Source organism: Leptidea sinapis, chromosome 47 (assembly GCF_905404315.1).
Source record: "Leptidea sinapis chromosome 47, ilLepSina1.1, whole genome shotgun sequence".
NCBI lineage: Eukaryota > Metazoa > Arthropoda > Insecta > Lepidoptera > Pieridae > Leptidea > Leptidea sinapis.
The window spans coordinates 6,689,333-6,707,381 of NC_066311.1; the positions used below are offsets into that span (position 1 = coordinate 6,689,333).

Here is an 18,049-nt window from a genome sequence, read left to right on the forward strand (position 1 = left end):
TGAATAATAAGTGACCAAGAGTAAAGAGTTTGTATGGAAAGGATGAAGAGAGTAGAATTTGTCTGAGAAATAGGATCATTGCAAATGAAGGTCAATAATTAATTTAAGAAGAGAACAATCAGCTCACATAATTGGTTCCTAGCGATGTTTAGTCTGACTTTGAGAGGTAATAGTGCTCTTAACTTGAAGGTCTCCTAGTCACCTTTGATATTAACTCTAGTATATATTATGTAGACTTTAGCCTACAGCCGATGCCACAAAACAAAATCACTTTATTCATATAGGTCACAGAAATTACACTTATTAATGTCAAAAAAACATTTTTTCTTATTGAATCTATTGCTACTTCATAAAGGGTTGAGCTAATGAGAAAAAAGTAAAAACTAAAGTGATGCAACAAACATACTCAAACATTAAATAGCCAATGCCTTACATGAGTAAGTCAAAAAAGTATATGTAAATTAATACAAAACAAAAGTTATTGAGTACAGTGAGTTGTGGATGATGCAGTAGCTGCATAATCCACACACACCGTAAATAAATAAAGGTATTCTATATATATATATAATAACTTAAGAATCTGCAGCCGAACCTCCAGTAACAGGATCATCCTCACACCACAAGTAGCGCCCGTTCATGAGCATGACACATGAGCCAGCCATCGCCTTCCTCAACCACATTTTAGGGAAGGGGACGCACAAAGTGGCCATATGACATGAACAGTTGCTTGAGAATTTTGTGCCTTTGGAAAACCAGATATCAACAACATGTTTGCATGTTGTTCACCACTGTCTGTCATTGTGGCAGATATTGCTGTGCAGTAATTTTAAATACTATACAGTTTTGATTAGTTCTGTGATATGATTAAAAATACTTCCAAAGTAACTTTCTTGGATGCAAATATACAATTTTTACATAGTTTCATGCATATCCTTCTGTTGTTGTCTTTTTCTAAATAGACAAATGGTAATAAGAAAAGCAATGTAGGTTAAATCACTACATATTTTAAAACAAAATCCTCACACGAGTCTGTCTGTTTACAATAAACTGAAAAATTACTGCACCGATTTTTATGCTGTTTTCATCAATAGATAGCATGATTCTCATGGAAGGTTATAGTATAGAATATATTGGGTTTTCTATACATTAACGATTTTTGTTGGATGTGTCGAAAAAATAAGCCGTCTGGGTGCTTTCAACGAAAACACAATCTAAACACTGAGATATAACAAAATAATGTATAGGGGTATTTTGTATTTTATCTATTTCTAGAAAAGTCCGCGATGTTATATATCTATCTCTTAAGGATGACATTCTATATCCATTTTAATACATTAAAAGTTGGCAATTATAAAGTGGTAATGTAAAAGCTGTTTCTACAATTACAATATTATTCCTTATCATTTTATAACTACATAATATTGTATAATACTACATTATTCTTGAATACTTAGGTACACCATTTTTCTTTACTGACAGGAAAGTGTCTGTCAAGTTAGCTAGTAATGTATGTATATTATAAAGTGAAGGCCTTAACATTTTAAGGCCCCAAGAGCCATTGCACTGGATTGATCACTTGGTCAGTTCGCATAAAGACATTTTTCATGTTTAGAATCTGCAACCAGTGGACAGATTTTCAGATGAGTTGACAGTTTTTTGTATTTTCATAGAGCAGCAGGTCAGAGCCAAAGTCTATTCAAATTCTTGAAGACATTGGCTATGTATATTAAGCCGGAGTTAGTGGATTGGGATGAACATTGAAAAATTCAGTAGGTACTGATACTGAGGAATGTGATGATTAAAAAGAGCGAAAGAGAGTTTTATTTTAAATTTTATTAAGTACACTTCTAACGAACTGTAAAATATATTAATTAAAATTGTCGAGTATCACTTTTCTTAAGTTTGGGATTACTCCTCCGAAACACCATATTGTATGTGTATTTCATGGTAAAGAGAGAGACTAATATTTCTCAATATGTTGTTATGCACAACATAACAATAAAGTTTAATTAATCCCAGAATTGAGGGTACAATTAACTAACAAATTATTTAGATTTAAAAGAGTGAATATTGGGGTTGAGCAGGTATCAACTGTGAAGTAGGTCCTGTAGATGGCGCCACAACCTGAGAGTTAAACAAGACATACCAAGATTTGCGAACCATGCGTACGTCGAACGGTTGGTTCAGTTGGAAAGAGCTCTCGGACGGAACACGAGAGGTCGCGGGTTCGAGTTCCGCATCGTTTATAAATTTTTGTTAGATTTTAATTTGTGTAAATAACAAGGAAATATTTTAATTTCAATCGATGTGTGTACGTTCAGTGGTTGGACGTGCGTGGGTTCTGCACCCGGCGCGAGCCGAGCCTGGCGCTGCGTGTGCGGTCTGCGGAACGTGTCAGCAAGCTGGAGGTGTGCGGCCTGTGACGCCCTGGCGCCCCATGCACCTGTCTACAGGTACATTACAATCATTTTATCGATACTTTTCTACCATAGCCGTAAATATAGTCCTAGTGGAAACGCATCGCATGGGGCATTTAAGAGGCATAAAAGCCATTTATTTTCTCAAAATTAATTCCTTTAGTATTCTTTTTGATGTCCATTCTAACACTACATTTAAGTGTTCAACGCCAAACATCTCAAAAATAATAAAAATGGTTTAAAAAAAGTAAAAAACACGCTTTGGTTGAAAAGATAATAGTTGAAATTTAAAATGAACATCAATCAATCCTGCCTTATCTTATAGATGAAAAAAAATATATAAATTAACAAAAATCTTATTTTGCAAATTGAAAAATGTATTGTCATCGCTCCTCGATAAAACTACGAAATTTGAACGTAATCTAGCCGTTTAAAGTGGGTTAAAATCACACCCAAATGAGTCGGTTACAAACAAACATGCATACAGGCGAAGCTAATAAAAATCGTGTAAAACGTCACATTGCTCAAGTCACAGTCAAACACAGGAAAATTGACAAGGATAGTACAATGTAGTCAATACAAAAACTTCTTTTACAATTGTGCATATTTCAACTTTCAATATTTAACGTTTGTCTCATCTTGTGTTCCCAAGAAACTTTCTTCCACGTTCAACTAAACTAACGAACGGCCACATTGGACGATCTTATTGTATTGGCACTCCGGTATTCGCGGTCTAAGGCTGAGACTAGACTTCTTTGACTTTGCTCAAACTTTACTTACGTAAAACTTAGCCGAGTGTGATAAACGTGATTTTGATTTGCACGAATCAATTTGGATGGCCGATTATACTTTGCTTTTCTTTGTATTTTTCTCTCTTGTTGCCTTCCGACAGAAATATTTTACTTCTTTTCTAATCCGCAACATGCCAAGTATCGCTAATTGATATCATTTGGGATTCAAATCAATTTGGATGTCTGTTTATATTGTGATTTTCTTTGTATTTTTCTATCTTGTTGCCTTCCGACCGAACAATTTTTCCAAGTATCGTTGCCACACCCGTATTTATGTAATTAATATCATTTGGGAAACCCAAATGCACTTATGACCATATTTAAGGAATATCAAATTATCACATTCCTTGATCCACACCAGCGGACGCTAGGTCCGCGCCAAGCGATTGAAATCCCTTTGAGTATGATCAAAAACCGACAGAAAGAAAGGTAAATAACTTTTAAGAGACTGCAGCCTATATGTGAATACAACACTTAGGGTTGGATTCGTAGGATTCAACGTATTGGATTCTGTAGAATGATGATGAATACCAATGTAACACATTTAGGTGAAAGAAAATGCCTTGAAAACAAAATTTTGTTAGAACTGTAGATTACTTTGACACTAAAGACGGTGTCGTTCCTATCGGCAGTGGGCACGACAGTGAACAGTCCTTATTGTGTTTGTAAAGAACGCACTTCTTAATTTCCAGATTGTCTGATGATGAGGAACAAGCATCAGGAATGACGGAGAAAGACAAGTCTGATAAAGGTAATTGAGTTTTGACAGTTTGGGATGGTTTAGTAATGTAGAAGGGATGGATGAAATTTTAGGGAAAATTCGATCTAGGCGCTAAAGACAGGATCAAATGGGAATGTTTTGAAAAAGGGCCAGGAAGATAAGAAATAAGGGAAGGGAAGAAATAATACCAGTTGTATTGCACAATGCTTCAACTTAAGTATCTAAATACAGAAAACCTAACCTAATAGCCCAACACTCTAACCTAAGAGGGCTTGTATGAAAATATATCAAGACTGTGGCAAAAATGGATGACCAAAATAGTCATCGCCATAGCTGATGATGATGGCGATGTATGCTATTTTACTATAACGAATTTGAATTTTCCCATACCCGTACTAACCAATACCCATATTAACTATACATCTTTATTACTGTTTTGAATTTATCTACATACACACACCTATATGTACATAGAATATAATCAAAATGTCTGGTATTTATTTATGCCTTTGTAACTATTTATGGAATGTCAATGAACGAGTGATTTCATTATTATTTTTTTCAATTACAGACAGTATGATAAGATCCAACACTCTGGCGGTGCCCTCATACAAACCTTCCTCCAGTTACTCGGACGCCCGCCCGTTAAACTTGGATCTGCAGTCGTTGCGTTTGTCTCCAACTCAGCTGACTGACCAAGCTCATGGTGTCACACGTTCGCTGTCACACGGTTCAGTCATCAATTCCCAACATAAATGGTGGAACGTTGATGAAACGAGGGGCACTATAAACAGACCCACTAGTCTCATGGTTTCAGAACGCTATGGCTGCCAGACTGCAACGTTTAACCCTCGAGAATCATTCCTAAGAAGCTTACACACAGTGACGAGAAGGCCTAAAAAGTGTAATGAAAGTAAATCTAACTGGGAGTTAAATTACGTGAAGGACTATCAGAGAGAACAGAGTAGGGGGCTGCATTTGAGGAAATGGGCCTGCAGTAAATGTACCTTGGAAAATTCAGGGATTAGAACGCATTGCGAGGCTTGCTTGTCGCCCAGAGCTGCTCCTTTGGCGAGAATTCCTAACACAAGAGGCCTTAGTGTTACAACTTTAGGAAGGCATGAGAATGTCACAGCAAGAGATGGAGCCACCTCATTGCCTTCATCTGGCGGTGTTATGATCACAGTTCCGGATTGGCCACAAACACACGCAACAAACTTAAGTAATGCTCTCCATCGATCGGTGAGTGCAACAAACTCTCCAGAAATAAGACCGACTTACAGACGATCGTTTTCGGAACAAAACGAAAACCGACCGATTGGCAAAGTGATATCCAGCCGAAGAAGTCTAAATGACTATCAAAAATCATTGGATGGCTACTGCAATATTGTGAATGACGATAAAAGGGAGACCCTATCGAATAGGAAGATTGATGAGTCGAATTCAGAGCTGATCGAGAAGGAATGTAGCTGGGATACAAATGCAGAAGGAGTAATCTATGCTCTGCCCAATAAGGGGAAGTATAAGGACTTGAATTTGCAGCTCCAAGTAAACAACAATGGTACCAGGTACTCATACGTCTCAGTGCAAGATACTAAGACTGTTATGTCCAATTCTCAGAATGAAGCGTTGTATTCTAATGATATTGGCGATGGTGAATATGCGAGGATTGACGAGTTGTTGGGTGGGGAGAACTGTCTTTCTCCTGTCAGTGAAGTGTTAAGGACTTCACATATTGGTTCTTCTGTTGGTAAGGAGGGCAAAGTGTTCAATATGCTACCGTCTATGGGAAAAGTGTCTTATAATCACCGGGAGATGTCTAAAGTGCCTTCAATACAGCAACAGACCACGTAAGTTTAATGCATCATTTATTTCTGGTAATCCATTTGATATCATACAGAAAAGAGCGAAATTAATTATTGACAATGAAGTCATTTCTGATTGGCTTTGCTCTTTGGTGTTTCTTAGATGTATGGGATCTCTCTACTTCTGCTGCATATTGGGTATTGTTTAGAGGAATAGTTCAGTATAATATTTGTCGAATTTTACCACTCGACATCAATCAATTGTCAAATCTGTAGTTTTCCAGACTTGATATAAGCTAAGGACAATCAAGCTTGGACCATACAATTATTTTAAAGACTGGCAACACAGTTATAATGAGTAAAATACATCATTGTAGGCGTTTGTGGATTTACGAAAATTTATTGAAGTAGGCGTTACTTTGCGGACAACCATAATTATCCAAATGTTTTGAGTTTTCTTAAGTATTAATTCCGCCAATATTTGTCTTTAAACAATTCACGAGACTCGTGCCAGAGTTTCAAGCGAGTCAACATGCCCTGAGGATGCTTCGTGTGGAGGCGAAACACGTGTCGAATTGTGTAAAGATAATTATTGGCGGAATTAACACTAAAGAAAACTCAAAACATTTGCATAGTTTGTGGATTTGTTTGGGTTTAAGTTTGTGAAGAACTTTCTAATATTCAATGATAATGAGTTCCGAACTTTGAAAACTCCAATTATACCACAAATATATTGCGAAAATGGGTGAGGTGGCAACACTGCCCCGTATTAACACTGCTTTTCTAGTGACTTCTACTGCTACTAATATTATGATGGGATGTGTATTATTTTATGAAAATAAGGGACGAGACGAGCAGGACGTTTAACTGATGGTAATATATACGCCCTACCAACAACATCACAACTCAGTGCCGCTCAGGATACTTGAAAAACCCAAAAATTCTGAGTGGCACTACAATTGCGTTCGTCACCTTGAGACATAAGATGTTAAGTCTCGTTTGTCCAGTAATTTCACTAGCTACGGCGCCCTTCAGAGCGAAACACAGTAATGTTTACACATTACTCGTTCAAGGCAGAAATAGGCGCCGTTGTAGTACCCATAATCTAGCCGGCTTCTTGTGCAAAGGTGCCTCCCACAGGTGTATATGACGTGGTATGTGTTGGCAGACGTGACAGTGGTCGTATGTGGCAGTGCAGTGACTGTCGCTTCGCATACAACGCGTGGGGCTCTCGTTGCGAGATGTGTCGGAGTGCCAGACCTCCACATGCCACCACTCTTGCCCAGCAACCCATCACAAATTCCCGGTATGTTATTCAAATTATTTACCATCTAAAGCTTCTTGTACATGACGCCCGGTGCCACTTACACACAACATTCTTGCGAAGTTAAATAATCAAGTAATAATTATGTTTTTTTTTTAAATACGATATAATATCACTTATTGAAAGTCTAAGACTACCACTCAAAAAAAAAGAGAATAACTCAGCAGGCCCCTTTTTTTTTAATAAAAATATGGTTACAATGTTTAAATGTTTAAAATTTATTATTTAGCCTGAGGCGTTCGCTCCATTCCCAATCTGTTGTATCCTTAAGAAAGTCATTTATGTTATAGTAACCTTTACCACACAAAGTTTTATAACACACAAATAAAATTTGAAAACAAAATTTTATGAAAGATGCGGGACTCGAACCCACGACCTCTCGCGTTCCGTGCGAGTGCTCTTCCAACTGAGCTAACCGTTCGAGTGACGTATCTTGTATGATTTGTTCAACTCTCAAGTTGTGGCTTCAAATTTTATTTGTATCCTAGAAGTGAGGGTTATCACTTTAAAAACATAACAAATCGTTTTTTAATAATTCTTTTGAATTACGTAATACATTAACTTTTTATGAACATTTTCTGGACTTACTAACTCGAATTAGTAGTAGGCATTATAGATTTATGTCCTTTCCTGGTGTTAACATTATAGTTATGACAGTTTCTAGCAAATTCACTTATGTGCCTATGTACATACCACATACATAAAATTTTAAAGAATCGACTGGTAATAATTTCAATACTTATTTTGAAATGCATTTGTGCATGCAATGAACACCTGCACGACGCACGGTCCGCGACCGTTGTGGTACCGATACGACACATGCACGGTCAAATCTTGCTGTATCCATCGCGTGCAAGATTTCCAAATCTTCAAGTGTATATATACAACATATTTTACATTTGTCTTATCATTATCATCATCATGAAGATATCCACTGCTGGACAAAGACCTCCCGGAAAGATCTCCACGATGATTGGTCCTGCGCTAACCTCATCCAACGTATTCCGGCGATTTGGACCAGATCATCGGTCCATCTTGTCGGGGGACCTACTAACACTACGTCTTCCGGTACGTGGTCGCCATTTGAGTACTTTACTGTCCCAACCCCATCTGTCCGTCGAACATCAGTTTTCGCATGATATCAATATTAGTTTCGGTACCTTCAAAAAAGCGCGTACACCCAAATGGCCGTTGATGCTGTCGTGTTTCCTCTGGTGTTGCAAGCAAGGTGGTAATCACTTCACAAAGCTGTGGAACGAGCTTCCTTGTGCGGTGTTTCCGGGACGTTACTACATGGGTACCTTTAAAAATCGCGTACACCTTCCATAAAGGCTGGTAACGCTCCTATGATTCCTCTAGTGTAGCAAGAGAATGTGCGGCGGTGCTCACTTAACACCAGGTGTACAGGTCACCTGGTTTGCTTGTCTGTCCTCCTTTGCCATAAAAAAAGTATATAGTTAAGATCTTTTGTCGTCCATAAATAAAAAAATATTATGAATTTATATTAATTTCAGATTAAATTCAAGTGTAGAAGCCAGTGGTACGAAGTTGGAACCATCTCAACCAGTGAAAAAGTTGACTGTGCCCATCGCTTCGCTCGACCATGACTTAAATAGTGACGAGCTGTTGTTTGCGGTTGGTAAGTGGAAAAACACATATACACAATACCAATTACATTAATCAAGTAAGTATATTGTTATTGCTTGACACTATTATGCGAGGACTCACAAAGTTGGAGTATCAACTGCACCAACACCTCAAGTCTAAATAGATCACAATCAGGGCGGGCTTCTACGAGGTGATTAAACAATTTCAAGACTCACGGCACGGGCGCCGCAGTGCATACTACCGTGCGACAAGCGGGTACCGCCAGAAGACGGTGATTTCTGTTACGACTATAATTGTCTGGTGTATACAATCGAATCAGCTCCTTATAAATATCAGGGGCATCTATTAAGCCTCGGTTAACTTTAAGTAAGTTAGCTTGGTCGAGAGCCCGTCTTGGTCGGTTGATTTCTAGAGTGTTGTATCCTAGGCAACCGATGAGATACGCCGTCGGGTTCAAGTACGGGTAGTAACTAAATTTCCGCTTATATAGGGAACGCAAAAATTTTCTTTCACCATGTTATTTTTCACCAAATTTTCACCATGTTGGTCTCAAAAGTAGCAATGTAATGTAGTGTAGTAAGCATTATTGTGTTTCGGTCTGAAGGGCGCCATACCTAGTGAATTTACTTGGTAACTTAGACTTTACATCTTATGTCTCAAGGTGACGAGCGCAGTAATTGTAGTGTTGCTCAGAATTTTTGGGTTTTTCAAGAATCCTGAGCTACACTGCATTGAAATGGGCAGGGCGCATGAAATACCATCAGCTGAACGTTCTGCTTGTTTTCGTTCATTGCGTTCTGTCATAAAAAACATTCCGAAGGTAGTAATTTCGATTAGATCTTCTTTGGAGACCTCTTGCCGAGACTTCAATAGATAAATAGGTAAAAAAGATTAAACACAAAACATACACCCTAACATATACACACACACACACACACATGTAACCTATTTTGTTAAGTTTATTTTCTAAGTATTTTGTTATAGTCATTTTAAATTTGTTACCTTATTCTGGTTTATTAAATCATAAATGTTACTATTTTTTTAACACATATATTGTAATCAGTTTCGGCCTTATTCTTCTACTTTATATTTTAATAATGTTGTATACAAATTATGACGCTGTAGATTACATGCAATAAAATAAAATATTGCGCGCGTACAAAGAACCTATAACTGCATATGAAGCCCTGGTACATGTTGCTACGATGACACATGATTTCAACCGCTTTGAAAGACATTAGTATCACCGCTACCATATTAATGCTCTCCTAGTGTCTATTGTAGTAATACGTCGTGCGCATGACGTCAGAATATATAAAGGTATACTCGCATAATACATAAGACAATCTCTCCTTCAACTATGATCGCCTGGTACCAAAACACTATGCTTCCTATCTCATTTTCTCCCATGTTAAATCTTACGAAATATCTCTGTCTCTTTTTCGTTTCATCGACTTTCAAATCACAGCGAAGCTAAAGAAGTTTTCAATTTTAAAAAATAATCATCATACATACTCGTACATATGTATAACATTTGTGTAGTATATTGTATATATTTCAGATAGTTCAGTGCCGCCGATGGAGTCCACGTGGACTTGCGCACGGTGCACGCTTGTGAACGAAACGGGTGCGAGCACGTGCGCAGCCTGTGCGGGCTCCAGACCGGCAGCGCATCAATTCTGGTACGCTTTTACCTACTACCTTCTGCCTTTGCCTAAAATTAAACATTATTAGATGTTTTTTTTATGTAAAAGGTGGCCAGACCTGCGCTTTGTACAGCACTAGAATGTGGGCCGACTTGACGTTTTGCCGTGCTCTATTTATGACGCCCAGTTTCTTCGAAGCCAATTTGGCTTTGCCCTCCAGATGGCCGCTGAATTGGCAATCGCTCGAGATTTCGAGACCCTGAATTCCGATACTAGGCTATGTAAGGGAAGTGTTGTCGAAGAGCGGTGATACGACAAATGGTGTTTTTTTTTAGTGGTAAACGCGCAAGCTTGAGGGGGTCTTCTGGGGGTTAAATTGGACAAGGTTAAATTTTCCACATTCCGCTACCTTCTCAAGTTCTCAGGACTCGATAGAAGACACAAGTTTCTCCCGGCACTGGTCGACGATTTCCCTAGAGAGACCTGCATGGCCCGTGTATATGGCATCGCTCGTGCTGTCGTCTACATAGCAATGTATATTGGAGGTGTCCAACATAATATCATTGATGTGTAGAAGACACAGTGTGTAGAAGAACAAAACACACAGCCTTGGTGCACTCCAGCGTTCAGGGGCTTGGGATTCCAGCAATAACCGTCGATGTCATAGAAATTTGTTGAGATGTGTTAATTTTATAAAGTTATATGTTCTCGGTGTAGAAATTAATTAATGCTGTTTAAAAAAGATTTTGTGCTCGATAGTGGTATATCAGTCTAAAGATTCGTATGTGAGTTTGTTATGCATAAACTCTAAAGTTATTAATCCTGATATCTACTAATGTTGCCTGTTACAAGTGATTATCAAAGGGTGGCGAGGCGAACCATCACCGGGTCATTAGTTAATTATGTTATGATTTACAAATAAAATTTGAAAAATAAAATTTTATGAACGATGTGGGACTCGAACCCACGACCTCCGGCGTTCCGTGCCGGTGCTCTAACCAACTGAGCCAACCGTTCAAGTAACGTATCGCTATAAAATCTTGTTTGCTTTGTTCAACTCTCAGTTTGTGTGTACGAGTCCCACATTGTTCATAAAATTTTGTTTTTCAAATTTTATTTGTGTATTAATCCTAGAAGTGAGGGTTATCACTTTAAAAACATAACATGTTGTTTATATTATGATTTGTTTTTTCAGTTTATATTGCGTAATTGATGTTAAAATAAAATGAATACTAAGTAAAAATTCTTGTGTGTTAGGTCTTGCAGTTCCTGTACGCTGCGCAACCCGCAATCGGCGGGGGCGTGTCTTGCGTGCAAGACGCCGTCCGTGCCCAAGCACGCAGTCACCAACGAAAACCACGGTACAAGTATTATTTATTTATTACTATATCTCGAAAATTTTTTGAAATATTACTGTTGATAGTATATATGTAATTAAGTTTCACAGAATTGCGTTATAATGTAAAATATCCGGACGACCGAGCCTTGCTCGGATTTGTAAGAATGTACAAAACTTGAACAAAAAAAAACTAGATAGATAATAATAAAAACTAATAGAACATCTGAATTCGAACCGGGGTCTTCTGCTTTCCGGATCACCCAATGTCCCATCTAAGCTATTACAGTCTTGTATATAGTGGCAAAATTTACCTTTGTATTCTAATGTTATGGTAGCTGTTTCTCATTAAAACACGGATAAAACTAAGTTTTTTTAAAGTGAAACCTAGCTAGATCGATTTATCGCCCCCGAAATCCCCTGTATACTAAATGTTATGAAAATCGTTGGAACCGTTTCCGAGATTCAGAATATATATATATTTATATACAAGAATTGCTCGTTTAAAGATATAAGATAAGTATTTTTGAGACGAGATTTAAGTAGTGTGCAGTTTTTGATATGGTTTTTATAGAAATGTCTTAAATTAATAAGTTATTCAATATTACTTGCACTATGTTATTATATTTAATTTCATTTCTAGGGGGCACACATCTTTTGACACCAGTTCTTTTTCCATTACGAGATTTTTTTTTTAATTTTTTTCACAGCATATACATAGTCCAAATGATTGCGAAACTGAAGTGGCAGTGGGCAGGGCACATAGTTCGACGGACAGATTGCCGTTAGGGCAGTAAAGTCCTCGAATGGCGACCACGTACCGGAAGACGCAGTGTTGGTAGGCCCCCCACAAGATGGACCGACGATCTGGTCAAGATCGCCGGAATACGTTGGATGAGGGCAGCGCAGGACCGATCGTCGTGGAAATCGTTGGGGGAGGCCTTTGTCCTGGCACTTATACTAATTAATGCAAATGAATGTTTGTTTATTGTGCTTTCACCCTTTGAATAGGCACTGCACCGATCATGATGAAATTTTGCACAGACCAGTTGTTTAATTTATGTATGTTGTTTTTTTTTTTCCGCCACAGTTGGTCGCAGTCCTTCGCCGCGTCGTGGTCGCCACACTCCCGCGCTTCCCCGCCGGGTGTCGCGACACAAGACGCCTCCGCCAGACACCAAGTGGGTTATATATTACATATAACACTTGTATCCCAGATATGTAGGCAATACATATATTTATACTATATTTGGATTCATAAACGGAATCCACAAGAAAACCATGTGAAAGGAGAACCAAAGGATGCCGGCTAGATTATGGGTACCACAAAGGCGCCTATTTCTGCAGTAATGTGTAAACATTACTGTGTTTCGGTCTGACGGGCGCCGTAGTTAGTGAAATTACTGGGCAAATGAGACTTAACATCTTCTGTCTCAAGGTGACGAGCGCAATTGTAGCGCCGCTCAGAATTTTTGGATTTTTCAAGAATACTGAGCGGCAATGCATTGTAATAGGCAGTGCGTATCAATTACCATCAGCTGAACGTCCTGCTCGTCTCGTCCCTTATTGTCATAAATAAATAAATAAAAATAAAAAAAATTACTCCATATATACTCAACGTTACGGCGTTGCGTTTAGTCGTCGCTTTATTGTGTGTCTTCACTGCATTTATCACTGGGAGTGTCCGAAGAGCTGTTTCACCTATTTCTCATCGTCTCGACCTCATTTTACGCGACCATGCAGCAAGTATATGTGAGAATGTGACAATCTTGATGGTGGAATTTCATAGTTGAAACTATTTTAATTCAAAATGATATTTTTAAATTACTTATTGAACGCCAAATTCTACCACCCATTCGAAAACTTTTATTTTAAAAAAATTTGCATTACAACAAAATCATTTAATTAAAAAGTTCAGGGGCGATCGATAGATCATTACCAGGCTGTGGTTGTATCATTTAGAAAGTCATTGTTATTTGCAATATATTATGTGTTTTGTTAGTTTTCAGGGTTGAATTGATCAAAATCAACATGATCCCAGAAAATGTATAAAACAATCCTGTTAAGAAAATCAAAAGAACTGTTAATTTTTATTTTTATATATTTGTGACCCCACATCAGTTTAGGGTCGTTCGCCCCCCAAGTTACAGAGTAATGAAATATTCGTGTCATTATTTTTTTTCAAAAATAATATCCCTCGCTCCTAGGATTTAATATGTAATATGTTATGTTTTTCAAGTGATAACCCTCACTTCTAGGATTAATACACAAATAAAATTTGAAAAACAAAATTTTATGAAGCCACAACCTGAGATTTGAACAAAGCATACAGAATTTTATAACGAAGCGGTACTCGAACGGTTGGCTCAGTTGGTTAGAGCACCGGCACGAAACGCCGGAGGTCGTGGGTTCGGATCCCGCATCGCTCATAAAATTTTGTTTGTGTATTAAATATGTAACCAAAATTTTTGGACGATGCGTGACTCGAATCCGCGTTTCTCGGGTACCGTCCGAGCGTTCAGCAAATCTTGAGCAGGTTATCAAATGTAAAGAAGATCCTGTAGATGGAGCCACAACCTGAGATAACAAAACTTACCAAGATGTATGTTCGATGCGTCACTCGGGTGGTTGGCTCAGTTGGTAAGAGCGCTCGGACGGAACCCGAGAGGCGGAAGTTCAAGTCCCGCACCGTCCAGAATTTTTGGTTACAAATTTAATTTGTGAAATAATAATAATAACAAAAGCTTTATTCACTGACCATACATTTTAACTTAAATACTACTTGCAATACATGTATTCTTAAATATATAAGTTAAATTAAATAAAATTATCAGCAACCACTTTATTGGTCAGGTTCTCTTTCTCCTCCTCCAGTTTCTTTTACTTATCTCTATCTCGTGCTATATAGCCTTCTCCATCCCGTTGGTAAATCGTCCTCCCATCTTTTAATTTGACGTCCTCTATTGTCTTTTCACATTTCTAGGGTACCAATCTAACACATCCTTTGTACATTTTCCTTTGTCCGACCTTATCATGTATCCAGTTCAATTCCATTTGAGTACTTATATTCTCTAACACATTGCTCACCTCTGTCCTTTTCATATTTTTGAGGTTATCCAGCGATTTTTTTTTTAATGGAATAGGAGGACAAACGAGCGTACGGGTCACCTGGTGTTAAGTGATCACCGACGCCCACACTCTCTTGCAACACCAGAGGAATCACAGGAGCGTTGCCGGCCTTTAAGGAAGGTGTACGCGTTTTTCTTGAAGGTACCCATGTCGTATCGTCCCGGAAACACCGCACAAGGAAGCTCATTCCACAGCTTCGTAGTGCGAGGAAGAAAGCTCCTTGAAAACCGCACTGTGGAGGACCGCATCCAGATGGTGGGGATGATATCGTAACTTGTGGCGTGTCGTGCGAAGGTGAAATTCGGCGGCAGGAATCGATTTGTGAAATAATAGTTATTTTAAAGTGTAATTAATGTCGTGACAGGACGGAGGCGTCGCAATGGGCGTGTAGTGAGTGTACGTTCGTGAACGCGAGCGGCGCGGACGTGTGCGACATGTGCCAGTCGCCGCGGAGTCGGCTGCTGCCCGCTGCCGCAGAGCCCACGCTCGACTCGGACTCGCGTGAGTTTTGTAAACAAAATAATGATTATTTATTTAAGAAAGAAATAAAATATATTTCTAGGATTAATACACAAATAAAATTTGAAAAACAAAATTTTGTGAACGATATGGGACTCGAACCCACGAACGACCTCTGGAATTCCGTGCCAGTGCTCTCCCAACTGAGCTTACCGTTCGAGTGACGTATCGTCATAAAATCTTTATGCTTTGTTCAACTCTCAGGTTGTGGCCTCATTGTTTAGATTTACAAGAGCGACGTCTCAAGTCAATTTCCTAATATGCAAATATTGGGGTTTAGCAGTTTATCAACTGTAAAGTAGATGCTGTATATGAAGCCACAACCTGAGAGTTCAAAATTCAAGCGCCCCCCCCCCCCCCCCCCTTAAAATTTTGAATAGATGTGAGATCAGCGTGAGGCCATATCTCAAGTTACAAGCGAATAAAGCGATAAGACCCGCGTATACTGAGGTCACGCTTGTAAGCGTGTGTCCGGACGTGACGTCATCAAGATGGCGGCATGTCCACACGCATGCGCGGGGATTAAAACACTTGTAATAAAATGTTGACAGCCGATGGTTCGGATGGAGAGCGACAGGAGAGCACTCCGATGGAGATCTTGCGGCTGCGGGAAGAGAGTCACGCGTGGACGCAGTGGCAGGAAGTGCTGGCGCAGTGCTCCGCGGTGAGTTGACACTTATTAAACGTAAGCAATGGTAATTCTTGCCATAGTGTTAACAACATTGAAAAATTTAGAATACCACTAACATATGAAACCTACTTATCAGATCTATATAGTAATTGCTTTGTTTAATAAAGCAGGTACACGTGTACAACTAGGAGTATCACGAATTTAAATATAATTTTTTCAGCAGTGACTGATCTTGACAGATAGATCTTTTTAATAATAACAATGTAACTTTTACACAAAAAGTATTGTGAAACACAGTTAAAATTACACGCGTTTTAATCCTTTAAAATGTGTAACACTCGCGTTTATCAAAGAAAATACTCTTGGCATATTACAAGGCGAGCTTCGCCCAGGGCAGTATGTCACCAGTACTCGGTAGGTGTAAACAGGCTATTTACCCTTAATTCAACTTAAATCGTGCTAAAACGTTGCACAAGATTTTTTTTGACAAATATTTTTGACCAATACTTTCTTGTACAGGGTAAAACACAAGAACATTGCAGACCTCATAACATAAAATAACTAAAAACACATTGGGTTCGTGGCAGGTGAAGATCGAACCGGGGGCACCATGGTGGGAGGGGGAAACGGTAGCTTCGTTTCTACATGTTGCTCCACAGACGTTTCTAGAATAAAGCGAAACGTCGCGTCGCGATACATGAATGAATAACTTAGTTAAATTTATCATTAAAAGTATTATATTGAAATGAGGGATGAATATATAGTAACTAAGACAGCTGAGCCCAATAAAGTTGGTTAAAAATAAGCCTACTTTTGGCACGTCATGAAGACGCTCTGATGGTAATTGATACGCCCTGCCCATTACAATGCAGTTCGGCTCAGGATTCTTGAAAAACCCAAACATTCTGAGTGGCAATACGATTGCGCTCGTGACCTTGATACATTAGATGTTAAGTCTCATTTGCCCAGTAATTTCACTACCTACTACCTACCTACTAGCATGTAAGTTATTCTGTAATTTTTTTCTTTGAAAACAATAAATGTGATTTTATTTTATTTATTTTTATTTTACCTACGGCGCCCTTCAGACCGAAACACAGTAATGCTGACACATTACTGCTTCACGGCAGAAATACGCTTAGTTGTGGTACCCATAATCGAGCCGGTATCCTATGCAAAGGAGCCTCCCGCTGGTTGGTAGTTAATCCCTTGTTCCGATCCCATAAATTGTGATGAGTCTTCTACTTATAAGGATTAAATTGATAAGATTACAAATGGAATCTATGATCTTTTGCAACAGACTGGCGAGATGTACGTGGATGAGACATTCCCCGCATCACCTCGCTCGCTGTATTACAGCGGGCAGTGTGAAGGTGGAGCGGCAGCAGTGGCAGGAGCTGGTGCCCGCTGGCTGAGGCCGCATCAGATCCACGTGGACGCTGACCATCGCATGCCGTGGGTTGTGTTCCGCGACCCACGACCCTCCGACATATCTCAAGGTGCAGTGTGAATAACATAAATTAGCCAAGCATAGCATAAAAACAAAGTCACATTTTAGCCACAATTTTTGTTACGTAAATGAAATGGCAGAAATAATATTGCCCTGTCCTTTCCCCGAGGCATGCCCTGTACTTTCCCCGGGGCATAAAAAGAATAGGGGAGTCCCAGGCTCATGGGTGTCGTAAGAGGCGACTAAGGGCTTTTTAGAAGTGGGAGAGTCACGCAGCCGTCTTTTGACGTCAGCACAATCGGGCCAGACTCGTCCGGGTTAATTACCACACTCGCACAGAATACCGGCATGAAATAGCGGCCTATTGCCGCTATGTTTCACATAGGTTAGTGTCGAGGACCGGAGGCCATTTCCCCCCCCCCCCCCATCCCCATCCCCAGCAAAGATTATGAAAGCGGTCCCTAAAGAGATAGTACCCCAGGAGGGTACCGGCTCTACCAGAGTCGGAGAATCCCTCCCCGAGCACTCTAGCTCGGGCTGCCCTTCGTATTCTGGGGAGGGCACAGTACCGCGCATGACCAAGGACAAACGAGGCAGTAACACCACGGCACCCCGCTCCACACTCAACGTGGACTTTTGCAATATCAGGGGAATTCACTCCAACTTAAACGC

The 18,049-nt window shown here is 39.3% G+C and overlaps 1 protein-coding gene and 1 non-coding gene across 2 annotated transcripts in view; one reads left to right on the top strand and one right to left on the bottom strand.

Annotated features, from left to right (window-relative positions):
- LOC126978079 (calpain-D) overlaps window positions 1–18,049 on the top strand; it is a 37,828-nt gene that overhangs the window by 711 nt on the left and 19,068 nt on the right. The window contains exons 2-12 of the mRNA XM_050826791.1: window positions 2,322–2,453; window positions 3,901–3,959; window positions 4,501–5,779; window positions 6,903–7,040; window positions 8,573–8,697; window positions 10,228–10,348; window positions 11,570–11,673; window positions 12,739–12,829; window positions 15,142–15,278; window positions 15,848–15,960; window positions 17,228–17,426. Of these exons, the coding sequence (XP_050682748.1) occupies window positions 2,322–2,453; window positions 3,901–3,959; window positions 4,501–5,779; window positions 6,903–7,040; window positions 8,573–8,697; window positions 10,228–10,348; window positions 11,570–11,673; window positions 12,739–12,829; window positions 15,142–15,278; window positions 15,848–15,960; window positions 17,228–17,426 (2,498 nt within the window). The remainder of the gene's footprint in view (window positions 1–2,321; window positions 2,454–3,900; window positions 3,960–4,500; window positions 5,780–6,902; window positions 7,041–8,572; window positions 8,698–10,227; window positions 10,349–11,569; window positions 11,674–12,738; window positions 12,830–15,141; window positions 15,279–15,847; window positions 15,961–17,227; window positions 17,427–18,049) is intronic.
- Window positions 11,256–11,329, bottom strand: Trnas-gga (transfer RNA serine (anticodon GGA)). Its single transcript has one exon. It is a non-coding gene; the product is annotated as a tRNA-Ser (tRNA).